Genomic DNA, 27,215 nt, shown 5'->3' with positions numbered 1-27,215 from the left:
GACAAACTGTAACTATAGTGAATAGGAAATGCCCAATGAGTGGAGGAAGAGCTCATTGGTCCTGATCTTCAAGCCTAAAGGAGATGTGCAAGAACATAGTAATTACTGACCTATCAAGTTACTGAGTCACACGATGAAATGGCTGGAAAGAATTATTGAGAAAACACTTCAGGAGGAGCTGGACCTTCAAGTAAGCAATAACAAATTCGGGTTTATGCCAGGAAGCTCAGCACTGGATGCAGTGTTTGCATCCTGAATATTGAAAGAGAAATACAAGGAATTGTATTAAGTGGATTTAGAGAAGGCTGCTAGCAGCTTGACTGTGAGGCTCAGTCCCGGCTGCTTGGAGCCCCAGCAGCTTCTCTGCAGGAGGCTGCAGCACCCACCTGCTTGGTCAGCCGCCCTAGTCTGAGCTGAGCTGCTCCCTTTTGAACTCTCCCTCCACTGAGGGCATACCCAGCAGGAGCGAAGGGGCGTGGCTTCCTGTGTCCAGAACATCTTAACCCTCACCTCACCAGTGCAGGGTTTGTACATCCATCCCATCACAGGAAGACAGAGCTAAAAAAAAGAAGTAGGTAGGCAAACAGCAAAAGTTGGAGGAAGACTATTAAACGATGAATCTTAGTCAAAAAATTCAAAAAGAAAATTCAATTGGTATTGATTGCTTAGCTGGTAGACCCGGATATCCCGTTGCAGAGCTGGTTAGGACTGTACCCACTGCTAAACTGGTGAAGCAATTCTATTCTCTTAAGTAACGACTAATTTATAGGGTACTTCAATTCATAGCAGAGCTATTGGGACAGAATTATTCACTTTTATATCAAAAGTCCTAAACTTCAGTGTCCAAATTCCATCCAGGGCATCCTCCGCTTCCACCAGATTACAACTCAGAGCTAATTCTCAATTTATATTAAAGACAAAATACGTTATGATCAACAGAATCCTATTTAGAATTTAAGCCTACACGAAATTGCTCCCCCTCCCCCAATCAGTGAGTACTCAGGAAAAAAGTTCCTCATCAAGAAGACCACCTCATTTGATTGGACTGGACATAAAACTGTTGGTTCAAATATTTAATCCAACCCTTTTAAACTTTGTACAACATCTGAAATAGACTTTAGTTAACTGAAAACCTTGAAAGTAAAATTTAACTTGAATCACATGGTGCCAGCTCGCTACTGGTACGACAGCATAATTCAAATAAGGACGCCCAGAGCACACTTCATCCCTTTGACAGGAAAGAGTCCATGATCAACTGCAGCCAGCCCTTTTGTAGAAGATGGCTAACTGTCTCTCAGACCTGGTGAGTACCTGGTAATTTAATCTGGGGGCTCTATTTAGTAGTAGCAGACCACAAAGATATAATACTAGGAAAATAGGAAAGATTCAACATCTTCAGACTGTTCCGTTTTTGTTCTGTGCTAGTAAAGCACATAGCACAATGGAGTCCTGGACCGTGACGGGGGCTGTTACATGCTACCACAATACAAATAATCATCTTGTTTCCCTGGCCCACCGCTGAAATCTGTGGCCTCTTTTCATCATATCATACTTAAAGTGACTGTTTTTGAGAGTTTGTTTTTCCAAACAAATGCCATTAGTAGACTAATTATCACTTTCTTCTGATCATCCAAATGGCTCCTAAACAGCTCCAGTTTATGAGGAAAAAAGATTTAGGAGTCTCTTGTTTCCTGTGATGGCAGAGATAAGTCACCTTGAAAAGATGGACGAGCTATCCTATCTATCCTATCTATGTAGGGGTGAAATCCTGGCTTTATTAAAGTCAATGACAAAACTCCCATTGATTTCACTAGGGCAAGAATTTCACCCTAAGTCCTTACATTAGCATCTGTTGTGTTCAGGTGCCGCCAAAGAGGCAAAATGATCATCTCTCTTTCTTTCCTGCCTGCTATTGAAAGATAGGACTAGAAATCAACAAAATGAAATTCAATAAAGGCAAGTGCAAAGTACTACACCTAGGAAAGAAAAATCAAATGCACAAAACCAAAATGGGGAATCGCTGGCTAGGTGGTAGTACTGCAGAAGAGGATCTGGGGGTTTATAGTGGATCACAAACTGAGTATGAGCTAACATGTCACAGCTGTGAAAAAGGCTCATATCATTCTGGCGTGTATTAACAGGAGCATTGTATACAAGACGTAGGAGGTAACTGTCCCACACCGTTCAGAACTGATGAAGCCGCAGCTGGAGTAATGTGTCCTGTTTTGGGTGCCACACTTTAAGAAAGATGTGAACAAACTGGAGGTAGTCCAGAGGAGAGGAACAAAATGATAAAAGGTTTAGATTGCCTGACCTCTGAGAAAAGGTTGAAAAAACTGGGTACTTTGCGTCTTGAAAAAGATGAATGAGTGGTGGCCCGATAGTCTTCAAATATGTTCAACGCTGTTATAAAGAGGATGGTGGATCATTTGCTCTCCATATCCACTGAAGGTAGGAACAGAAGTAATGGGCTTAATCTAGGAAATTAGGTACTGGAATAGGCTTCCGAGAGAGGTTGTGGAATCCCTATCATTGGAGGGTTTAAGAACAGGTTAGATAAATACCTGTCAGGAATGGCTTGGGTGAAGAGGTGCATTTTCAGTTTATCTATGAATGTGATGAGATTAGAAGCCTCTCCTATTTCATCTAGTAACAAGTCCAATGGTCTTGCTTTGGTTCTCATGAAGGTTTTAGTTCCTACAGGCACAAGTCTCCCCCTACTGATCAACAGTTTGTTTGTTCCAGTGAAACACAGCTGCTGTAGAAAGCCAGTCATACTAGGTGAAATTACCTTTAACGTAGCCAGGACCAGTTCCATGGGAGTTTGAACTAGAGTGGGCATTCAATGTGGAGCCAGTGCAGAAAGCACCATATTGAGTGGATGCATTTCTAATAACTTGTGGGAGGTTTTATTTTTAAAAAATAGAGACCCGTCCCCAGGAATGACCAGACTAGTGGAAGCCTCCTTTCTCCCACACACCACATTGTCTGTCCTCACCCCTTCCATCTCTGCTCCTCTCTCCTTTGATCTATACCGCCGCCACCCCTTGTGTCCATACACCATTTGCTCTGTGCTCCGCCCAGCCCCTACCATGTCTAAGCTACACTCAGTGTAAGCACCAGTGACCAAGCCCTTGAGAACCCCTTGCCCTTCCCCTCTCCCCACACTGTGGGCAGCCCCTTTGGCACTGGGCTCACCTTGCTATGCTGCTCCTTCTGCCTGGAGCTCACCGCCCTGTGCTAGGCAAAACGAGGGGAAGGGCGGGGTGCGGATCAGAGGGAAGCACTGCAGGATCAGAGCCCACAGTCCCTCCCTCCCTCCAACCCTACAGGGAGAGTCAAAGCAGGGCTGAGCCCAGCACAGCTGGAGCCGGGGTCTACAGCCCCATGCTGGGCATGTAGCTGGAGCAGTGGGAAACCTTGCTCTGGCTGGCCTTGGCCACAACACTCATCTACACCCACAGTGCTCTCCATCTCCAGCAGTCTCTCCCAGTGGTAGACCACACTGTGGAGCAGGCACCACTTCATGGCAGCAGACAGCCCAGCCAGAGCCTCGGCAGCAATGACACAGCTCCCCGGGTCCAGGTCCCCATCCTCCTCCTCTGAGCACTCGGCTGCCTCGGCCCACTGATTCCTCTGGGCCAGCATGCACGCCTCGCTGGTCATCTCCCTCACAGCCACCTCCTCCACGTCCATGCTGATGAACTCATTGAAGTCCAGCTCACTCATGATAATAACTTGTGTTGCTTGGGAGGTAGTCTGCTATGTTTTGAATTAGCGGGAGCTTTCTTAAGGCAAGGAGCTTCATTTCTGGTTATAGACCATTACCCTAGTGGAGCCTAAATATTGCAAATGCATAGATCACTGTAATCTCAGGTCTAAGTCTGATAGCATTTGGATAGGACTACACCTTGGGACCATTCAGAAGCTGAACCTATTACAGAGCACCACCACTTCTTTATTAAGTGGAGCTGCATGTTGGGAGCATATTAGACTAATTTAGACCAGAGCTCCGTAATCTCATCAGATTCCAGTAAACTTCCAGGTGGAATTCAAGGTGTTGGTTTTAATCTATAAAGTGCTTAATGCTCTAGGATCTGATTAGTTGAAGGAAGGATTACCTCTTTCCCCAGTATGCAATGGCAGACTTAAGATAAGCAAAGATGCTTCAGCTGGAACTCCTTCAATATAAACATAAGGGAGCAGATGGCAGTGTGTGCTCTGAGAAGGATCCTTGGTCTTGGAACTCACACTCCAGAGACCAGATTTGTTAGCTTTTCAGGCATAAAGCAAGGGCCATATTTCTTCTCTTGCCTCTAGAACTGCTGAGGAATTTGTGGGCTGAGGTTGATATATTTAATCGGCAGTCCTCTGTTTATAGATTTTGTGATTGTTAATTTACAAAGTAAGTGCCCAGATTACTGTATGGGTGCCTCTAGTTCTACTTTAGAAATATGAAGATTAGAAACATTTTTCCAGCCAGGCAAGACAAAAATTGACTGGTTTTGCCACTGTGGATCTAAACACTGACTAATGGAACAATCTGAGGCAGATGCCTTTGATGGGTGTGGGGGAGGAGCATCACCACATTCTCATTTAAGTTCTGCTTCAGCCAGCTCCTCTACATCCAGGTACTGATCTCAGCTAGGCAATAAGGAACCTGGCAGATGGCGTAAGTTAGGTTTGACATGAAGGAGATGTAGAGCGAAACGTTATCTGCCTACTGTTCATACTCCTACCAACGCTGTCTCATTTGGCAGCCTGATCAATGTAGATTGAATCAACAGCTTTTGTTTAAATAGAGCCCTATATACTAGGCTAACTATAGATTCAACATTCGAAACTTCTGTGCCAGGACATATATGTATGTTCCCCATGGAAAATGCTGATATATAATTATTATTATGGGATAGATTTGTTGATAAACCGGTAAGGTTAAAAGCCTGGCTATGCTTTGCAATACAGTACAAGACTTATTTTATATAGCATGTCTTACTAACTACAACCCAAAATGTTTTGAGTTAAACAGCAGCAGAAGGGGAACAACATGAAAATGTGTAGAGAAATGGTGTGTACTACCAGGTAGGTCCCTTCAGAAGGAGGAAGGGACTAAACCCTAATGGCTGGAAAAGTAAAGCCCATTTACAAGGGTAAAACAGGAGAGCACAGAGGACTAGAAAAGAACAAAATGATGATGATACCTATCGCCACTGATAATGGTGATAACCCCTTACTTTTCCTCTGCACATCTCAAAGGGCTTTAGAGTCAGTAGAGCTCAGAAAGAGAAGAATTTGGCTCTGGTAAAGAGCACATAGCTGTTTCCTCTTATTCTCCTCTAACAATGATGAGAGGAGAAAGTATCTTTCTATCATATTTAAAGTTTGGACTGGATCAGAAACGTGGGTGGATGGAGCAGGGAAGAGTTGGTTGTTTTTAAAATTATGTCTTTGCAATACAGCTGAGGGGTAACTCTTTATGTTAAGTCTGGAAGAGAGAAAGTCTGGTTTTACTTTCAAGAGAGTTTGATTTGGAGAGGCCTTGAGGGTACAATACTCATGGTTTACTGTTCATAAACAAACTGCGGATTCAAGGTACTAGAACTCCATTCTACCTGGACTGATACCCTTTTTCCTGTCAGCTTGTCAACTGGCAGTCAGATCCATATAGCGAGAGACATGCCGCAGGCAACAATGGTTTAATTTCTGCTACCTTACTTCTAAGCAAGGATATGTAGATAATTTTGTAATATACAATAATTTTCCTTGCACTAGGAAGGATTTAGCCTTAATTTGGTCCTGTGGCCAATTATTCTGCTTTTGGGGTGGGACTGTGGGCTTTTGGAAGAATGTTTAAATCTGAAAGTATCTGTAGTGAATACATACTTTCAGAGCAAAGAGGTGAGTATGGCAGACAAGGATGCAAGACCATGAGGGAATCTAGTTTTATGACAAGTTGATAGAGCATTGCTTTCTCTTTTCAGCTTCAGTATCGAGGATTGTTTCAAATGATCTTAGTGCTGGGAATTGGTGGAAGTTTCCCATATGGGTTCCATATTTCTGCGATCAACTACCCTTCCCTGGTAAGCAGAGACTCCCCAGAGTTTACATGGTGGAGCGGCCTGGGTTAAGGATACTCTCAAAACTTGCTGAGCATTTCAACAAATTCCATTACAATTTCTTCATTTTGATCCATAATGAAAAGTAAATATCATGTGGGTAGAGCACCTTATCCTCAACAGGACAGTACTTTAAAAAAACAAAAAAACAAAAAACAAAGCAAAACAAGAGAGATTGTTAGCCCAATAGCATAAGGAATATCCTTTCTTGCAATCTAAAATGAGCGACACCCAAAATGAATTTCCTACATTTCAGAACTGATTTACCAAAATGTTGGGAAGTATTTATGTGATTATAGGCTAAGCTTCAGGGGACTACCTGGTACAATCAATTTGTGTGCAAGCCTTTTATCTTTAAAGACTTGGGTTTAAGTTCTCCCTTATGTAACAAGTGAAATCAAATGTGGAGATCTTATTGTAAAGCCACTACACCTTAAAACACAATTTTGCAGTCTCTGCTTAAAGGTAAAAAACTTAAATCCTCTTTTAGAGGGGGATTTAAAAATTGTTTTGGAAACAAAACTCAGTAGCCATATTCATTTAGGACAGTGGTTCTCAAACTTTTGTACTGGTGACCCCTTTCACATAGCAAGCCTCCGAGTGCAACCTCCTCCTCCTCCTCCACCCCCTATAAATTAATAACACTTTTTATATATTTAACACCATTATAAATGCTGGAAGCAAAGCTTGGTTTGGATTGGAGGCTGACAGCTCGTGACTCCCCATGTAACAATCTCATCACCCCCTAAGGGGTCGAGAACCCCTGATTTAGGAGTCATCAGGAGACCAACAGGAGGCCCAGTTATCACTAAAACTAAAAGGTGTTTATTTGGTGTAGCTCTGACAAACGTACACTTCCTCATAGCTCAAGTCCACAAACCTGCAGCTGTGTTGTGAATTTACGACGAGATAATTTGGTCAGCTTTATCAAGTCTCAGAGGATAAAGACTTTCCCCTTAGAATTAGGAGGTATCTAAAGTAAAAGCCTTCCCATAAGCCTGCTGAGGGGACTTTTTCCTATTGTTCCCAATGTGCTAACAGAAACCACCTCTTAACATTTCAGAGCTAAAAAGGTGCGGCCACAATAGGCTCATTACTGATTCCAGAGTAGTGGGATAAGGGTTCCTGTCAGAAAGCAGTGGTGCGAGCTTCTTGTGTAGAGAAGTTAACTTTTTTTAAGAGATCAGATCTCTACTACGGCAAGTTGTATAGTTTTCATTCACTCACAGAAATTTGCATGACAGGGTGAGAAGACTCAACTTTTGAATATGTAAATGCTTTTTCAAAACAAAATTACATCATTTTTAAAAAGTGGAAATTTTTTTTTAAAAGTATCAATTTTTCATCTGTGTTAATTGCACTTGAGTGAGCTGTATGAATGAGGGGGGAAATCTGCTGTAAATTAGGCTAATATCCCAGAAATGCCAGAAAACCAAAGTAATCTCGTGCATTAGAGAAAAGAGTTTCCACTGGTGAAAAAGATCTAGTGGAATTCCATCCCTTATCTGTAAGTTTAGCCAACCATGGCTGTGTACAGACACTACAGTCATCAGTGGGGAATGAATACTACTTCAACCAAAGCTTTGAGATGGTACACCACCACTGCGTACAGTCAGCAGTTACAGTCCCTGGGGCCAGCTTGTAATAGGAGATATGATCACATGCCTACAGCAGTATGTTGCATGCACTACACTAGCTCAGTGTCAGGAATGACAGCCTCCAGGGGGGCCTGGGATCAGCTAGCTAACCTCAGTTAAATCCCCTAACTGGCCAGATCGGCCTGACTGGCTGAGCGCTGTTGCCAGGACAGCTCCTAAACCTAGCAGCAGCACTGGGCTGTGGCAGCTGTTCAATGCACTTCCCCACAGCTGCAATCTCTCTTCTATCTGCTTTGCTCCCTCCCAGCCCTGTCTCTGCCCTCCTCCTGGCTCCCAACTCCAGCTCCAACACCTGGCTTGGCTCCTGGCTCCCTGCTATTAGACCTGACCACGCACATCCGTCATGAGATCAGTGTTGCCAGATCTTATGATTTTATCACAAGTCTCATGACATTTGATCTTTCTTAAAGCCATAGCTCCAGCAATCATATGATTACATTAAAATTTCAGCTTCCATTAAAAAAAAAAAGTGTCTAGCGCTCCTGCCCTAAAGGCTCAAATACCAGAACAAAAATTAAAAGAATCCCAAAAATTATATTCAAAATCTCATGTTTTTTAAAACCAAGTTTATGATTTGGGGGGAGCGGACTCATGATTTTTCAATAGTTGGGATTGGCAATACAGCTAACTCATCCTGAGTGCAAGGTCTACAACAGTTCAAGTCCCATTTAGCAACAAACAATGGCCAAATATACAACAAAAAAATCAAAGACCAAACCCTGGACCTTCATTACTAAAACCACACAGCTCTGATACCTGAACTAAAGGAACGCTCCTTCTGTTGTAATAGACTGTTCTGGTTGCTGGATCTAATCAATTAGGAGGAGATATGATAAAGCATACTAAGCCAGTCTATTACATCGGAGTTTCCCAAGCCTTCCTGAAATTTCTGCATTTCAGAGATGGCTTATAAAAAGACTTGACAGGATTATAAAGAAAATAAACTCAAGGTGCATCTTCTAACTTTGAAAGTGTCTTGAACCTCTAAACTTAAAGTTTAGTTGAAAATTTGGCAAAGTACACAATTTGTTTTGACAGTGAAGATTACTTTAAAAAGAGGTCCAAGACTACAACAATGGATCAAAGTTGAAGCACAGTAACAGAATAGTATGAGGAAAGTCCATAGTAATTATGCTCAAATAAATTGGTTAGTCTCTAAGGTGCCACAAGTCCTCCTTTTCTTTTTGCAAATACAGACTAACACGGCTGCTACTCTGAAACCAGTAATTATTTAAAGTCTCATTTGCTCTTTCAGCACATTAGGACATTTATCAATGAAACCTGGATAGAGCGATATGGCTATCCCCTCCATCATGAGACCATCATGTTGCTGTGGTCCTTCATTGTGTCTGTTTATGGTATAGGAGGACTGCTAGGGAGCCTATATTGTGGCTACCTTACTACAAAATACAGAAAGTAAGTATTTATTTTCATAGCTTGATAAGGCATGTGGGGAAAAATGTACTAGCAAAGCACATACAGTCAACTATTCTTGTTCAGTGTAGTCTGACCATATATACTTCTATTCAATTGCTTTAAATTGCTATCATAGCCACCCAGGGTAAGTGGTAACCAGTCTTTCATTCAGTGTATTTAAACAGTATGCTGATGGTGAAGTGTGGTCCCTTCTTAAGATGGGCTTACCAACACTCCATTTACTAGTGCCTTGTGGGGAAGTAACATGTGATGCAATTTCCTCACATCATCCTCCAGTACATAATTTCCAAGATCTACAAATCCAGAAACAGAAACCATGCATATTCGTTCAAACAGGTTTCCTGGGAACTGTTACAATCACTTGGACCAGCCTGAATTCAACTTTTGAGAGATGTAGCTTAAACACTCAAGGGTAAACCTGAAACATTAAAGTGCTTGCTTAAAAAAAGTCAGATTTCCAAAGTGTATTCATTCTGGAGTGAATGTTGTATTAAAGAATTATTAGTACCTATTCTAATGAAAACCTGAAACTGAACAGAAAAGAAAGTTAACTTTACCTATAGTTCATATAAGAGACTGCTCCATTGTTAGTAATGTCCTCTATTAAAAGTCTGTCCCGAAGTAACTCCACAATAGATGGAGAAAGGATTCCTCATGCATCTGGTGTGTTCTCAGTATCTTGTGTGTAACACCAATATCATTTGCAGAGAAATTGGCAAACAGATCTACTGGTGTGTTCCACTTAAAGATCTGCTCCGCCACCCTCTGATCCAGAGGCCCCTCATATGGGTCTCAACCATCTTAGCCTGACTGCAATTGTTCTTTCCTGCCAGGTAAATGCCCCCAAGAAGTTTCTTGTGGGACACTGCATAATCCCACACTTGAAGGCCTCCTGACACTAGAAGCAAGATCCTGCTCCTCTCCACTTGTTTACATCAATCTTGGTAGCCTAGCTGCCTGAATCAGAATCAACTTTTAGGTATAAGGTCTCTGTACGCTCTTAATGCATACAAGATCACATTCATCTCGAGCGCAGTTACGTGTAGCAACTGGTCTTGGAGATACCAACAACTTTGAGTGAAAAGCTGCTCCACTTAGGCTCCTTTTCACAAGTGCATCCAGAGATATCAGATGAATCTGCAAGACCTTTCCAAGAATGCTGAAAGTCTCTGGATAGTAATCCAGCCAGTGGGTTTCAGAAACCACTAGCCACCCAGATGCAAAAGTCTATGTGATTCAAGTCTGAGACATCAGGGTCCACTGAGGGGATATGCCATGGTCACCACTTACTGCAGCCATCCGGCCTAAAATTTACAATATAGTCTTTACTGAAGCCTCTCTTTGGTATATCCTTTCTGCCAGATCCACAAGTGCCTTGGATCCACTACTGTGGCAGGAATGCCTCATCATAAGTCGTGTCTACAGTTGGCTCCCACAGAGTCAGATTGTTTCTGTATAACAAGCTGGTACTTTGGATATTGCACCATGAATTCTAGTGACTTCAATACCCCAATGCTTGTACTCCTCAACATATTGTACTTGATCAACCTGTTGTTCAAGTACGACTACACATGAACTCCCATCCTAAAGAGATACCGACACATGCTAAGCATTTATAAATGCACATGCTGCCAAGGTACAGTCATGAAGTAAAAGTTCTTGGATTCTGAAAGCGAAGAATCATTTAATTTCTCCGGGAAATAACCAGTTTGGGTATCCATTAAAACATGCCACAAAGGAACAGTAATTGCTGTACCATACCTACAGTTAACATATTTAAGACGTTACATGGTGCTTGTATGTTGGATAAGTAACAGCAAATACATTAATCAAAAACAGTATAAGAGATACTCACTTCATACCACTCTCTCATGTTTTTACAGAAAGAAGTGTCAGATTGTCACTAACCTGATCATGCTAGTAGCTTCACTTTTCATGGCCTTCTGTAAAATGGCCAAGTCCTTTGAGATGATTCTGATTGGGCGCTTCCTTTATGGCATGGGAACAGGTATGACCTCTGTATACATCAAAAGGGAGTCTCCTTGGTGTCCCAGTATAGTCTCCTTTCATTATAATTCTTTTAGAATTATTTTATATTACCCAACAAGTATACTTGGCATGTCACAGAAGACACTGATACATAATAGCTGGTCAAAGGTGCAGGGGGTGGAAATGAGTAGTGGGAAGAGCTTGGGATAAGACAGTTAACATTTTCCTCAATTTAATGGCCATCTCTCTTCTTTCCTGTCCAAGGTTTCTCTCTCACTATACATCCTCAATATGTAGGAGAGATTTCACCCAAGAAGCTGCGTGGATTTTCAAACTCCACTCTCGCTGTTTTTCTGACACTAGGAAAAGTCTTAGGACAGATTTTTGGACTAAGGTAAAACAAAATAATCTACCACCTTTCTATGCAGCAGCAGAAGCTGGTCTTAAGTCTTTTTAAAAAAAGAAACCACCCTCTAAAATCCTCAATAAGTGCTCTCATCTCCAAAATTAAATGTTTTATCTTAAACCAGTAGACAGTATTTGACCAAATCTGAGAGTTCCATGTTTAAGACATTGGACACAGAAAAATACAAGTAATTAACCATAATCTGAATTTTTTTTCCTCTATAGCCTTGCTACCAAGTGGCTTACCTTAAAACTTCCTGAGGTTTATTTGAAATATCATGGTGAGATCTAGCACATGGGACCACATTTGAGATGTGTAGCATATTAGAAAGTTTTTCAGTTCAAAATTAGCATCACAATCTCATGAACTTCCTAAAGTTCACTGTGGGACCTAATGTATCATTAGAAAGTTTTCCAAAGTGCTGCTGAGTTTCACAAAATTTGCCAGACTGTTGACTCAGTTATCTGGCTGCAATGCACTCACCACTGGAATTTGGCCCATTTGCTGTCTCTCTATTTATCATTCAGAAAAAGTTATTGAATGTTAATATAATGGTTTGATCATGACTGCACTTTTACATGTACTCTCCAGAGAGCTCTTAGGAAATGAATCGTTGTGGCCATTGTTGTTGGCTTCTACCGGACTCACAGCATTGATTCAGCTGATTATGCTCCCATTCTTCCCTGATTCCCCATCCTACCTTCTGATACAGAAGGGTAATGAGGATGCCTTCATGAAAGGTAAAGTACTTACTCCGCTCATTTCAGTAAATCTAATTTGTTGGAGTGTTAGCCATTGAAAGCAAAAAGAGTAGAGCCCAAGACTCCTACTACCTCAATAAAACCGCGCTCTTAATGTTCATTTTCATTAAATAAAATTTTTTAAATGGTTACATTTGTCAACTCAATATTAGTGTGATATGACATTCTGACAGCCCCGCAGACAAAACTCTTCTAGTTATCTATAGAATAAGCACCATCTGGGCAACAAGAGTAGGCTTCCACACATTGCCCCGACAACATACACCAAATCATGATGTGATGAAAACAACTCTAAGGACAGGAGACTAATTAAGTCTATGTGATTCAGACAGGCTAAAAGGATTTGTTATTAAAGAATGATGGAGATGAACTGATAGATTAAAACTATTTAGTTTTTTCTCCTGCACAGCCATTAAGCAACTCTGGGGTGAAGGAGATCATCAAGCAGAGATTGATGACATACTGAAGGAAAAGGCTGCAACAAAAAGCACCAAAACCTTGCGTGTCCTGGAACTATTTAAAGAACGATCCTTGCGCTGGCAATTGTACTTTTTGGTCACCATCATGACCAGCTTGCAGCTTAGTGGCGTCAATGCAGTTGAGTGTTTTCCCTGTGTAAAAACTCAGAGTCATTGTCAGGTAGTATTAAAAAAAGGCCTAGTTATTTGTTGCACTATTATATTCCATGACATATGTTGTGCAGGAAGTCAGACTAGTCAGATCATAATAGTCCCTTCTGGTCTTAAAAATCTGAGAATCTTGGTCCTCTTCTTCCTGATCAATGGACCCCTGGTTGTTGCCATTACAATTCTGCTCTGACTTTCTAGTATGGAATCCTGAATGCATTAGCAAGTTTGCAAATATAGATAATACCGCTCCATAAAGGTCTCTGGTGCCAGCTCCACCAAAGAGCCAGCATAGGCCACTCGCTCAGACATGAGGGATCCTCCCAAGAATTGCTAACAAGCACCAGTATTGGGGGCAGGTATTCAATGCCAAATTCTAGGGTCAGTCTCCACCAATAAAGGAGATGGACAAAGACACACCACTGTTGCATCACATTCTATATCAAAACACTGCTGACCCATCCCCCTGAGGTCCATGGGTTGGAGTCTGCTGGGGAGGTCAGAGGTACTGAAGGCTAGGATCTGAAAACAGAGACAAGGATGAAGCTTTTCATTCAGGTACATGAAGATCTAAGAATATGTAATTCTCCAAAAGCAGCAAGAGGGACTATGCATCTGATGAAGTGGGCTGTAGCCCACGAAAGCTTATGCTCTAATAAATTTGTTAGTCTCTAAGGTGCCACAAGTCCTCCTGTTCTTTTTGCGGATACAAACTAACATGGCTGCTACTCTGAAACCAAAATCATCAGTGTGCGAAGCTAGAAAGCTGTGGTTGTAGAGACAGGAATGGATAGAGCAGACAGAACTTCACTTGTACAAGGAGCTTGTGACATGCTTGTGACACTATCACACGTACAGTGAGAACTAGATGGCACCAAAATGCTTCGCCAGTGAGCAGACAGCCCACCCATCAGTAAATTTGCTTTATATTAGAATAATTTTTGTCCGATTTCTGCCTCACATCTGAGGAGTTTCACAGCCCGCCTCCAAGATGATTGTTCACACTATTTTCTCTCTGCCTTTTTCAGATCTATTTCTACTCTTTTGAAGTGTTCCGTACAGCCAGGTTTGAAGACGATCTCATCCCCTACATATCACTAGGAGTTGGGACATGTGAATGCCTATCATCTATAGTGTGTGTAAGTCTCACCAAACTGGAGTTTGCTGTCTCTAATTACATTCCCTTTTTCCTACAATTTTTTTTTAAATGTGTGGCCTTGGCAGAGGGGAGCTAGGGGAGAGACTCACTCCGTTGTGTAAACTAATCAAGAAATTTCCTCCTACCTCTAAGTCACATGAAGCTGTGAAAGGCAGCCCTTCTCCCCAATTAATTTTGTATTGCTGAATGTCTTTGTACTCATTTTTACTCTGTGAAATGAGTTTCACATCATGCTTTAACCAATCATGATTTTGTACAGACAACTGCTTTGTGGATAGATAGGAAGAATAAAGGGCACAGTTCCAGTGGCCTCTAAAAGAGCAAAATAGTGGATTACGTGAAGCCATGTGAAATTTTGGATTGATACAAAATTGTGCAGTTTGACACAGATCTGCATGTAACAAAGAAATGTAGGTCATTTGCCAAGAAGCTGGTGCATGTCTGATCACTGCCATTCTGGGTAAAAAGAGGTTATCACCTGCAGGGAATGGCTGTCAATTGGCTGTACACTTTCCCTATTCAGGTTTCAGAGTAGCAGCTGTGTTAGTCTGTATTCGCAAACAGAAAAGGAGTACTTGTGGCACCTTAGAGACTAACCAATTTATTTGAGCATAAGTTTTCGTGAGTATCCGATGACGTGAGCATCCGATGAAGTGAGTTGTAGCTCATGAAAGCTTATGCTCCAATAAATTGCGTAATCTCTAAGGTGCCACAAGTCCTCCTTTTCTTTTTTCCCTATTCAGAGACAGAAAAAGTTACCAGCTCCCACAATGGAGGAGACTAAAGTCCATGAACTATTTTATCTCATCAATTTTTAAGGAATTGCAGTGGAGGCTCTGGGAGATATAAGCCCTTTATGAACACCTACTTTCTGCCTTAATTTCTGGGGTAAGCCTCAGGTTTGAGCTACCTATGTGTTGACTTATGACTTTTTCTCATGACACAAGATAATACAATAATTATTCCTGTAAGTAGGGTAGATATATATAGCTCATGTCTGCATGCGCTGCATTCTTGCGTAAAAATGGATTATCTCTAGACATCCAGGGATCAAGACTGATGTACAGCGATGAAAGTAAAATATACTTCTTCCCCATGGTTTTAAGGGAGAAATATTCAAGTAGAAAAATATTTCTGAATAAGTCAATAGGAGATGCTGAAGTAAAGCAGAATCAGTCCAACCATACTGTATAAATTAATCTTTCTGGTCTAAACGTACAGTCCCCAGTACAAATGATAAACTGAAATATCAGTAAGATTTAGCTGATATTTAGAGAGTCTCATCTGTTTGTATTAACTGAATAAGACTTCTGAGAAGAAGGTTAGGAGCATGGGAAGTAATCCATTCATTTGGAGTTGGAATTAACCATATTGGTAAAGTTGTGTTTTCTGTTTTCCAGAGCTCCCTTATCGAGCGATTTGGCAGGAGGATGCTGTTGTGCGGAGGATATGTACTAATGATTTTCGTGTTAACACTCCTCACAATGACTCTCTCCCTGCAGGTAAGGAGATTTCCTAATCGGGACTTTTCCAGCATCAACCCCCATTTCTAATCTTTCCTCCTAGGCAAGATTTTTCGCAACAGAATAACCACCAAAGTGAACTTCATTCACCATGGTGGAAAGCAGGAAGCAGGGCCGGATTTCCAATTAGGCATAGTAGGCACGTGCCTAGGGGCGCTGGTGTTCTAGGAGCACCTAAATGTTAAAAGTGGGGCACTGTGAGCCACCACTGGGCAGGGCGGCTGCTGAAGGTGCTGGGAGCGTCCTAGCCCCTTTCCAATCTCAGCCACCCCACTGCCTCCGCCCCAAGCTGGGGAAGTAGAAGGAGGGGCGTGGCCAGTGCCCCATTCACTTGCATAGGCAGAACTGGAGCGCGGCTACCACACTGGGTTGCGGGAGGGACAGAAAACAACCAGGGACCGCTTGCCATGGGGAGAGGTACAGTCCCCCGCTTGAGTCTTGCCTGGAGGGGGTGGGCTGCGCCCTGGTTCGGGCTGGGAGCGCCATGTGTGGCGGAGGAAGGGGAGCTGAAGATGCTGTGCCTAGGGGCGCATAAGGTGTAAATCTGGCCCTGGCAGGGAGCATTTCTATTCTACCATGTTGTTACAGAGTCTGCTCTCACTTTGCTTTCTCACTCTAGCATCAATTCTTTTGGATGCATTACTTCAGCGTCGTTCTGATCTTCTTGTTTGTTATCTGCTATGGAATTGGACCATGTGAGTACATCCACTTTAGATGATGGTGAGGAGGGAACTTTGCACCATACCACTCGAGTGGATCAGAATTGGTGGGTAAAGAATGGAACACCACTGTACCACCTCTAGAGAGCAGCAAGGGAAGGAGGTTTAGCTATCTGAATACATTAACAAAAGGAGACAATGTGTCTATAAATGGAAAAAGTGGAAAGAGCACATGAGCACCTCAAGTTTTACTGCTGATCTTTTACTGGCTCTTAACTCAGAATGTAGTATCCTCCTCCCCCAGAAAATCTGAGAATCAATCCCAGAGGAAGAACCCCAAAGTACTCTGCTACTAACACAATTCCCCCAACAGAACATTGATAAGTACATATTTAGTGAACACCTCCTTTGTTAAAATAGTGAACTGATGCACTTTCTGCCCATGGAGGAGCATCGATGGAAGAGGCCGCAAAACAGATGAGGGATGTGGATTAACAATTCATTGCACTGATGGTGCATACCAATAAAATAAAAAACCACATAGATCACATAACATCAGAGGAAATATGCCAAACTGTGCACTACAATCTAGCAGATTAAGAGGCTAATGTATACAAAGTTTAAAAATCTGTTTTTTGTTCCCTCATGCCTCACAGCAGAAAGGGACGCTATATGCATCTCACAGATTAAATATCCCATTATTCATTTCAATTTGAAATTAACAAACTCAAGACTTTACATCACAATTTCCATCTATTCAGCTGAGTTAAGGCAGGGACCCTGTCAGAGTCCATCAGTACAGTTTCAAAATTCAGGACAGCTAGGTATAATAATAAATACATAGCTGTTATATAGTACTCGTCATCCATAATCTCAAAGCACTATACAAAGGAGGTGACTATAATTTGTCCCCATTTTACAGATAAAGAAACTGAGGCACAGGGAAGCAAACTGACTTTGAGTTCACCCAGCAAGTCAGTGGCAGAGGGTACGTCTGCACTGCAGTCAAAAAGTATGACTACAACATGTGTAGCTATACCCAAGCTAGTTTTGATCTACTTAGTTGGCGGGGGGCGGGACGGGGGGCAGGGAAAAGCGCTGTGAAGCCGTGGCAGCAGCGTGGACTGTACAAGTCTGGGTATGTACTTGAATGGCTAGCCCATGCTACCACCTGTGCTGTCACAGCAACACTGCTATTGTCATTCAAGCTAGCTAGATGAAAGCTAACTCGGGCGCATCTACACATGCTGCAGAGTCACTCCTAACTGCAGTGTACACATACCCTGAGTCCCAAGTCCCAGTCTAGTCCTCTGTCCACTAGCCCACACCTCCCTACAAGGCAACCCAACTCTTCCCTGAGTTTTTGCACACTGTCTGCAGCAGTGCCACTGCCAGGGTTCTGGGATTGGGAATCAAGTTCTTTCGTTGTAGTAGAGGACACTAACCACATAGATCACTGGGACAGACTTACTATAATTTTCTACTAGGCATTGTCAGTGTGAGGTTCTTTGCAGAAGCAAGTGAATTAAAGTTACTAAAGAAACATCTCTTCTCCAGCTGGAGCCACTGTAGCCATAATCACTGAAATCTTCAGCCAGTCATTCAGACCATCAGCCTTTCTGATTTATGGAAGCATCAGCTGGGTGTGGCTCTTTGTCCTTGGAATGATTTTTCCCTACATTGTGGTAAGTGATTCTGTGACCCAGCCTCTTTGGGATGCCATCTGGCTGAGGGCACAGGAGTACATAGATATAGTACAAAAGAATGCAGTGTAAGGACTCTAATGAAAGCCTGTGGCACACTGGTCATCATAATCATGGCAACATGTGTATATATACACAACATCTGTATAAGCAGTTCTATGTATATATACTGAAAATTATGTTCTTAAGATCTGTGACTAGGGACTGGTCACTAGAAAGGTGAAAACTAAGTTTTCTTTTAGGCAAGAAATGTTTATCTATCTGTTGGTTTACATGTAAATTAAGTACTCTGTGGTTCACAGAGGTTCCCATTCATTTACAGTCTGAGCCAAATATTAAAGAAGAATTGTTAAATCCACAAGGAGGAGATTTACAGGAAGAAATGACCCAGCAGGGGAGAGGCCTGTTCAGAAGTAAGGACAGTGAACTTTTTGGGGTATGGGCAAGGAGGTACACCCTCATTCCTGCAATCTCTAAGGAGAAGCTGCCAGTGGGCTTGATCTTATGAGATGTCATCCCAGCCAAATTGATTGAAAATGCTGGGGAAAATTCCAGGGCTAAGCTATCTTGTAGGACAGTGATCCCCAACCTTTCGTGTGGGAGTAGCATACGGCTATTCCCAGAAGACTGTGGCAGGTGCCAGACACCCCGCTGCCAAAATGCCGCCGCCGAAAAGCAGCAGCGAGAAGAAGCATCGCTGCTGAAATGCCGCTGAGAAATGGCAAAGCTTCCCGGCAGCATTTCAGCGGCAAGGTGTCCTGTGGGCGCACAAAAATGCCCTGGCAGGCACCACGGCACCCGCGGGCACCACATTGGGGACCCCTGTTGTAGGAGATAGCAGAATGCCTTTGTTAGGGGGCTTATTCCTTCACCCACTTACTTCCCTGGTCCTTCTCGCATGAACAGAGAGCAACAATACCCGAAATCCAAAGGTGCAAACAATTCGATGTTTATTGGGGTGAACTTCCAGCAAGCATGATTCTAGTTTCCTTCCTTAGCGTCCCCCTTCCCAGCTCTGACACCCCAGAGGCTTACCTGTGTCCCTGTTCCCACTTCCCCCTTTAGCTAAACATGATTCCAATTTTCCCCCCCATGCACCCACCCACTCACTTCCTGACTGACTGCAGACTATATAGTAAAACTTGAGTTCTGCTTAGCTATACCTTAACCAATCATTTTACTGAAATTTAACTAACCAATCCTAACATATTGTAACTTGATTATTTAACCAATTATATCCCACCACCTTAATTAGTTTACACCCAGCAAAATTAATTATACAGCAGACAGGAACAATCACAGAACCAGACAGAGATTATACAGACAAACAATGGGGAAATGGGGACTACAGTGATAGAACAAACACAGAAATGAGGATTTCACATCCCAGCTATTGATAAGTGAGTTCTTGCCAGACAGGATGCTATCAAACTAAGTTTCCTTTCAATGTTCTAGGCACTCCCCTTTCTCTGGAGGCGATAGGCATTATCAGGACAGGATTGTATTCCTAATAGCCCAATGGCACCTTCTTTCAATGGGACTAGTTTGGAATGTGAGGATGTGACTGGTTGCTTCCCAGCTTATGGCTGCCTCTGCTGCTTAGCCAAAGATCTTAGCCTAACAACAGGGCCTCAGACTGTCACAGTAAGAGAAGGCCCTTACACCGGCAGACAGTGATTTTGATTCTCTCTTTTATACCTCTAGAACTAGCCAAGTGATAAGAATACACCTAAATTCTTAGCGTATAGGCCTTTACAGACAGGCTTGAATATCTATATTCTAACAGCCTTGTTAGTTAAGCTTAGGCTCTAGAAATTGTGTTATGATTTTGTTTTATATGTAACCATTTGTTTCCAATATTCTCACTCTCCATCGCTTGACTCTGTTCTTTGATAAAAAAACATTCTCGTTTTCACTATAGATATCTTAGCTGTGTGTTAAGTACAATATGGCTCTTGAGTTGAGTCTTGCAAGCTGGGGTGTACTAATCTTTTGGATCCGAGACTTCTGTGAGTATTCAGTGGGACAGAGGCCAAGTACTCCAGAGGCAGGCTTGGAGGATTTGGGAGTTGGAGTGTGCCTATCGCGAACTCATACAGAGACAGCGAGGCCTGTGGAGACATGGAAGGCAGCACTTGTGCTGCCAGAGGTTGGTGGTTTCAGGGAGCTGATCCACAGCAGGCCCAGATGAGACACTCATGACAAGAGCAGGTGGGATGAGTTGCCTCATAACTTTAGGAAGCATCACAGTTGGCAGGAAATTACACCCAGTTTGCTGATTAGCTAGGGATCATGCTCCGGGCATTTATTTACCAAATAAATAATAGTTACTGAGAGATTCACACCTGAGAAGATTGGGAAACAGATAAAGAAAGGTTACGGTTTGTTATTTTGGGTAAGGGAAACAGAACAAAAGAAAATATAAAATGAGTAAGCGGATAAACAGAAAAGTGATCAGACTGATTGACCAAAAGGACCAAAGGAGGGTGCAGGCTTCGAAAACAATCCTGATGCGGCTCTCAGTGAAATAGCCCTGAAGCTGGAGTTTGCCAGGCGGGAGATGACTAAAGCGGAAAAGAAATGAGAGCACCAGAGGTGTGAAACTGCAGATAGAGCCAAAGGAGCAAATAAACGCCCCACCAAAGAGCACTGGCACTAAAGGACAAAGCATGAAGCCCAAGAAGCAGAAGCCCTTGCGGGGGGGGGAAGGAGGATGAAGACAGAGAGCCTACATGCCCTGATCATATTGAATTTACAAAAAAAAAAAAAAAACCATCACCACTCATCACACGGGGAATTCTCACCAGGGTTTACAAAACTGCAACAAGCTGTACCTGGGTTACAGAGAGACTGACTGCACTGAGGAATGTTTAACCACCTTCAAAAGAATATGCATGGTACATAGAATCCCAGATGAACAAAGAATGGCTGTCTTACTCCCTGAATTGACTGGTAAAACTTTACAGGTATTTAATGATACAGAGGTTAATGAGGCTAAGAAGTATGTTCATAGAATCATAAAAATGTAGATTTGGAAAGGACCTCGTTAGGTCATCTAGTTCAGTCCCCTACACTAAAGCAGAACTAAGTATTATCTAGACCACCCCTGACAGGCATCAGTGCAAGGAGTCTGTTAAAAAGGTTTCACACTACTCTAGAGGCATTCAGAAACCTCAAAAGATTGATAAGTTACATCGAGGGGAATATGTGCATAAAATGGCAGATTATGTGAGAAAATGGATGACGAGTGAAGGGGCAGACACCCATGACAAGTTGGTAGATCTGATCACTCAAGAGCAGCAGTTCTCAAACTATGGGGAGGGCCTCCCAAGGGAGGTGCAGGAATGTGTCAAGGGAGGCATGAGCTGTGTGCTGGTTTTTGTTTTTATTTAAAGAGCTCTGCCTGTTAGGCCTAGGCGGCTGGGGCTTGTGCGGAAGGGCCATGCACTCCCGGGAGCTGGGAGAATGAGACAAAAGGGACAGCCAGAGCCCCACCACCTGGGGGCTGACAGCCAAAGCCCTGTCACCCAGGATCAGGCTCTTCTTCCCCCTCCCTCCCAATCCCTCACCAGGAGGCAGCCCAGGCTTGGGGTCTACTTCCTCCCTTCCCCCCACATCCCTCACCTGGAGCTGCAGGGCTCCAGCTGTCAGCCCCAGGGTGGCAGTAGCAGCGCAGAAGTAAGGGTGGCAATGGGATCCTAGGTCTGCTTTGAAAAGTGATCTTGACAAATCACACTGCCACCCTTACTTCTGTGCTGCTGCTGGCACAGTGCTGCCTTCAGAGCTGGGTGCCCAGCCAGCAGCCTCTGCTCTCCACTCTCCCTTCAGAGCTGGGCAGCAGTATATGAAGGTGGGGCGCAATCAAATAAGTTTGAGAACCCTGCTCAGGCCTGCTCTGAGGAAGGGCAAGCCATGGTGTAGGAGAAAAACTCCAGTATCCGTGAAAACAGCTGCCAAAGGTAACTTGTACATACAAGCGAGACTATTTGAGGAGCACAAATTCCAAAGGGAAAGGCAAAAACTTGGCATAAAAGGGGGTTCCCAGTTTGTCCCTGGGAATAGGGAGAGAGGTGAGGGAACTAAATCCACACCACCACAGTTCCAGTCTCCTCCTAGTAACCCTAATTATTGGACCCCACCCCAAAGAAACATTATTTATGTGGGTCCTTTGATCATATGAAAAGGCAGTGTCCTAAGTATGGGGGATCCCAATTCACTCCCTGATCTATTCGGGTTAATGCAGCTACGCTGGAGTCAGAGACTTCAGTGGTGGCAGAGGGAGTTCTGGTTACCTTTGTCAGGTCTGACCTCCTGAGGGGTAGACTAGTTTATAACAATGGCCAGACATAAATGGTGGAGCGTGCTAGAGGTGGCAAGACACTGGTGCTCAGCTTTTCCTGGTCGGGGGGATGTGATTCAGGAGAATGATATGCTCCTGGGTGGGAAGGTAAAACTACTATCTTTAAGACAATTTAAAACCACAGTGCCTTTGGCCTGCATCAGATTGGAATGGAAAGGCTTAAGGGGTGCTTGAAAGTAGGAATTTTTAAAAATTTACCAGCAGCTGTGTTGGTTGAGAATTATGCCATATCACTGCCCAAAGCTGTCAGTATTGTGACCCATAACAGGAGAATATGTCCCTGAGTTCACAGAGGTAACCTCTGAGGAGAGAAAGGGAGCTGAGAGGGGAAGAAAAGCCTCAGTCCCCTTATCAGCAGAGAATATCAATGTGTCCCAAGAGAAAGGGGAGAAGCTGCTGGTGACAGCTCTCTAAGCAAGCCACAGCCAAAGTGAGTTTGCTGTGGAGCACAATGTGGACACCTCTCAAGAGAGCATCAGAGAAGCCATCCACAGTAGGGCCCCAGATAGGGAGAACAGGGCTAGGTTCTTTACAGAAGAGAAGCTAAACTACTAGAAGGCTCTGGTGGGGAAAAATAGAATACAAAAAATACAGACAATTGCTTTTGACCTCAAAGCATCATGTGGAGTTAATATTATTAGCCCACAACTGTCCTTGTACAGGACACTTGGGAACAGAGGACATATGAAAGGTTTGAGGAAAAAAATTGTATTGTTTTAATGTTCAAAATGAGGTAAAGGATGACGGCAGGACTGGTGATTTATGTCAGAAGCAGAAAAAGCCTGTAGGATACCACAGAGCTCCCTTGCCAATAATCAAGGAAGCATTTTACTGGGTTGCCATGAACATTAAAGGACCCTTATCCAAGCCAAAACAGAGAGGGGGAAAATATATTGGTAGTAGTAGATTTCACCACTAGGTATCCAGATGCAGTTCCTCTAATATAGAAGCTGAAACAGTGCAGAGAATATTTAATATAGAATCACTATATTTAGCACTGTAGCAGATTTCCCAAAGGAAATCTTGTCAGATTGTGGGTCAAATATCATGTCCCACTTATTTAGTGAGTTATGGAAGATGTGTGGGCTAAACCAATTAAGATCTGCTCCATATCATCCAGAGAAATAGTTTAGATGAAAGATTTTAGAGCCCCATTGAACCTATTTAGAAATATATTTTAAAAGAAGGGAGAGGAACTGGGATGTAATGTTACTTTATCTGTTGTTCACCTACTTGGAGGTGCCCCAAGAGTCCAAATGGGGTGAACCCTGTGATCTCCTATATGGGTGAAAAGCCAGAAGGCCCCCTGGATCTCAGAGGCTCCTGGAAGGGTGGCTCTGAGGCAGAGGCTGAATATGTGCAAAAGTTTAGGGACGATTTAAAGACAACGATAGGAATGGTTCAACAAAGCTTCGCAAAAAACCACGCTGCTCAGAAAACGTAGTGAGCAATCATTTGATGTGTGGGACTTGGTGCTGGTATTACTCCCTGTGAAAAGTTACAAATCCAGAACACGTGGAAGGGGCTTTTGGGGGTGCTGGAGAGGGTTAATGGTGTTACCTACAATATACTTGGGCCCCACAGCAAGGCTGCTGCACAGACCATGCATGTAACAAGTTCAAAGTGTAGCAACTGAGAAGCCATTGTAAACATGCCATGCTGTTCAGGGGCAGATTCTCAGATTGCCCCTTTCCTTGACTTGATGATTGAGTGCCATAGTAACACCTCAGTAGAGAGCACTGAGGTGTGTGAAGAGAACCTAGCTGAAAGGGCAAAGGTTATGAGCGTGTTCCAGAGTCACTGGCAGGTATTTTCCAGTGGGCCAGGTATGACTCAAAGTGCTCCATAAGACTAACACTGTGTAGCCACTGCCTGCCCCCAGCAGAGCATATCAGACCACTAGAAAAATGCAGGAGAGAATCCATAAAGGAGATAAAAAGCATGCTGAACATGGGGATAATTAAAGGGTCAAACAGTCTCTGGACTTCTCCAGTTGTTATGGTTCCCAAAAAGGATGTGACCATAAGTTTGTGTGTTGATTACAGAAGGTTTAACACCATCATAGTTCCTGTGCACATCCTGTGCCCAGAATTGATGAACGTTAGGCGCTCTAGGCAAGGCAAAATATTTAGGAATTCTAGACCTAACAAAAGAATATTAACAAATCCTAATAGATAATGAAATGCATAACAAAGTCCACCTTCATTAATGATTTGGGACTCTGTTTTATTTTAGAATTAAGAATTTCTCTCATTCCTAAAATATAAACCTATGCTGAAGAGATAAGGGAATAAGAGTCAGAAGGGTATTTTTCTTACAATCTTCTCTTATTTCTGTTTTTAGGAAAGCCTTGGACCTTTCTGCTACCTTATATTTCTGGGGATCCTTGTGTTCTCATCAATCTTCACCTACCTGTTCCTCCCGGAGACAAAGGGGAAGTCAATCATGGAAATTAAAGGGGAATTTAATAAGTTAAATTTTGGAAAGAAACAAGCGGTGAACACAGAAAATAATTTATCTAAGGAACACACCTTCTGCACCAAACTCTGACTGCTCAGATGGGAAATGTTACGTATTAGAGGGACAGGAAGCACTGTTGCAATCAGACTGAAATATAATCCTAAAATGGACTGTTAGCTTTACTGTCTTATTCTTATTTTCATAAAATTATACAGACATGAAATTCCTCATGCTTAAGTCTTATTTTCCCCCAGATAGTCAAACATTTTCAAGGTTACTTAGGTGACTCAATCTGAACTCGTCAGTCTTGCACCAGGATTCACTAGCACAAGGGCTATACTTAATCAGTTTCCCCTATTCCTGAGGGTCTTTCATATTGCAACAAAGGAAAGATTTTACAAGAAATAGGAAAATTGAACTGTAAAAATAAAAATCACAGGTGGGGGGGGGGGGACTCAAGCAGGTAAAGTACCTGTATTTATTTTGGTTGACTAGATTTCTGGTTGATTATGGCCCTGATCCAAAGCCGATTGAAGTCAATGGGATCAGAATCTAGGTCCCTTTTCTTGAGAAAGAAAACAAGACTGGATGTTTAGGAAGCAACGAAGACCTTGTAAAATAGCTATTGATAAAGAGGTGGTAAAAGCTTGCTAAAAAAGCATCATTGTAAACAGTTCAGCCAGACTGGATGACCCACATCAAGGGAATTAATTTAGTGTCCTTACCAAGGAAGTGAAATGATCATGGAAAGTCATGGAAAAATTGGATTAATTTACAGAAGATTGGGAAGAAAGCAAATGTTGTACCAGTCTTCAAACAAGAAAAGAGACGTGACCATTACTATCTAGTAAGTCTAACTTCTGTCTCTAGAGCCCTGATGGTGTCGCTAGAGTAGATATGGGGACAGAGTAGGCAACAAGGTTTGCTACAGAGATTGTTACCTGGGTTAGTGTTTCTGTGGTGTGGTGTGTAGTTGCTGGTGAGTATTTGCTTCAGGTTGGGGGGCTGCCTGTAAGCGAGGACTGGCCTGCCTCCCAAGGTCTGTGAACGTGAGGGATCATTTTCCAGGATAGGTTGTAGATCGGTGACAACGTGCTGGAGAGGTTTTAGCTGGGGGCTGTACGTGATGGCCAGTAGTGTTCTGTTATTTTCCTTGTTGGGCCTGTCCTGTAGTAGGCGATTTCTGGTTACCTGTCTCACTCTGTCAGTCTGTTTCCTCACTTCCCCAGGTGGATATTGTAGTTTTAAGAATGCTTGATAAAGATCTTGTATTATTTAAGGATCTGCTTTCTTAGTACACAAGGCTTCTGAGAATTACACCAGATGTTTTCTGAGAGGTGAAAGTTTGTTAGAGGATTGTTTTTATATAAATAGTTTGTAAATGGCTGTTTATTGAACCAAGTAAAATGGTTTATTGGCCCTAATGGTTTGTAAAATGGTTTATTGAACCAAGTAGAAACTTAGATTATAAAACTGGGTGGAAGTATTGTCTTCATCTTTCCAAACCATCTCAAACTGTATACAGTAGAATTTATGACTCAGAACTAGATGATCACATCGTCTTCCTTCAACAATTCATGAAATTCATGGGCACCAATGATACTGCCAAGAATGACCTTGAGCGGATCACTGCGGACTACGTGGCTCTGGGAAGAAGGATAAAGGAGTTGGAGGCGCAAGTGGTCTTCTCGTCCATCCTCCCCGTGGAAGGAAAAGGCCTGGGTAGGGACCGTCGAATCGTGGAAGTCAACGAATGGCTACGCAGGTGGTGTCGGAGAGAAGGCTTTGGATTCTTTGACCATGGGATGGTGTTCCATGAAGGAGGAGTGCTGGGCAGAGACGGGCTCCATCTTACGAAGAGAGGGAAGAGCATCTTTGCCAGCAGGCTGGCTAACCTAGTGAGGAGGGCTTTAAACTAGGTTCACCGGGGGAAGGAGACCAAAGCCCTGAGGTAAGTGGGAAAGCGGGATACCGGGAGGAAGCACAGGCAGGAATGTCTGTGAGGGGAGGGCTCCTGCCTCATACTGGGAATGAGGGGCGATCAACAGGTTATCTCAAGTGCTTATATACAAATGCACAAAGCCTTGGAAACAAGCAGGGAGAACTGGAGGTCCTGGTGATGTCAAGGAACTATGACGTGATTGGAATAACAGAGACTTGGTGGGATAACTCACATGACTGGAGTACAGTCATGGATGGTTATAAACTGTTCAGGAAGGACAGGCAGGGCAGAAAAGGTGGGGGAGTAGCACTGTATGTAAGGGAGCAGTATGACTGCTCAGAGCTCCGGTACGAAACTGTGGAAAAACCTGAGTGTCTCTGGATTAAGTTTAGAAGTGTGTGCAACAAGAGTGATGT

At 43.0% G+C, this 27,215-nt stretch overlaps 1 protein-coding gene across 2 annotated transcripts; it reads left to right on the top strand.

Annotated features, from left to right (window-relative positions):
- The first annotated feature begins 1,183 nt into the window (after positions 1-1,183).
- On the top strand, positions 1,184-25,236 carry LOC141999209 (solute carrier family 2, facilitated glucose transporter member 11-like). Of its 2 annotated transcripts, XM_074972379.1 has the most exons (13): positions 1,184-1,303; positions 5,982-6,080; positions 9,030-9,190; positions 11,095-11,219; positions 11,465-11,594; positions 12,198-12,346; positions 12,777-12,964; positions 14,022-14,132; positions 15,553-15,654; positions 16,295-16,370; positions 17,892-18,019; positions 18,360-18,450; positions 24,741-24,995. In XM_074972379.1, exons 1-13 carry the CDS (start codon positions 1,280-1,282, stop codon positions 24,851-24,853), a joined length of 1,497 nt encoding a protein of 498 aa, XP_074828480.1. In that variant the 5' UTR covers positions 1,184-1,279; the 3' UTR covers positions 24,854-24,995. The 2 variants fall into 2 exon arrangements, with proteins under 2 accessions (XP_074828480.1, XP_074828479.1); XM_074972378.1 differs by lacking the exon at positions 18,360-18,450 and having other exon boundaries at positions 24,741-25,236.
- The last annotated feature ends 1,979 nt before the right edge of the window (positions 25,237-27,215 follow it).

Source organism: Natator depressus, chromosome 15, assembly GCF_965152275.1.
Source record: "Natator depressus isolate rNatDep1 chromosome 15, rNatDep2.hap1, whole genome shotgun sequence".
NCBI lineage: Eukaryota > Metazoa > Chordata > Testudines > Cheloniidae > Natator > Natator depressus.
Note: the sequence above shows the minus strand (reverse complement) of the source record. Positions and strands in the feature narration are given on the sequence as shown.

Excerpts from the sequence above, each read along its gene's own strand:
- LOC141999209 (XM_074972378.1), top strand. The coding sequence starts at position 1,280 with ATGGCTAACTGTCTCTCAGACCTG. Across the intron at positions 1,304-5,981 it reads CTAACTGTCTCTCAGACCTG|CTTCAGTATCGAGGATTGTT; the intron begins GTGAGTACCTGG and ends TTCTCTTTTCAG. Across the intron at positions 16,371-17,891 it reads CTGCTATGGAATTGGACCAT|CTGGAGCCACTGTAGCCATA; the intron begins GTGAGTACATCC and ends TCTCTTCTCCAG.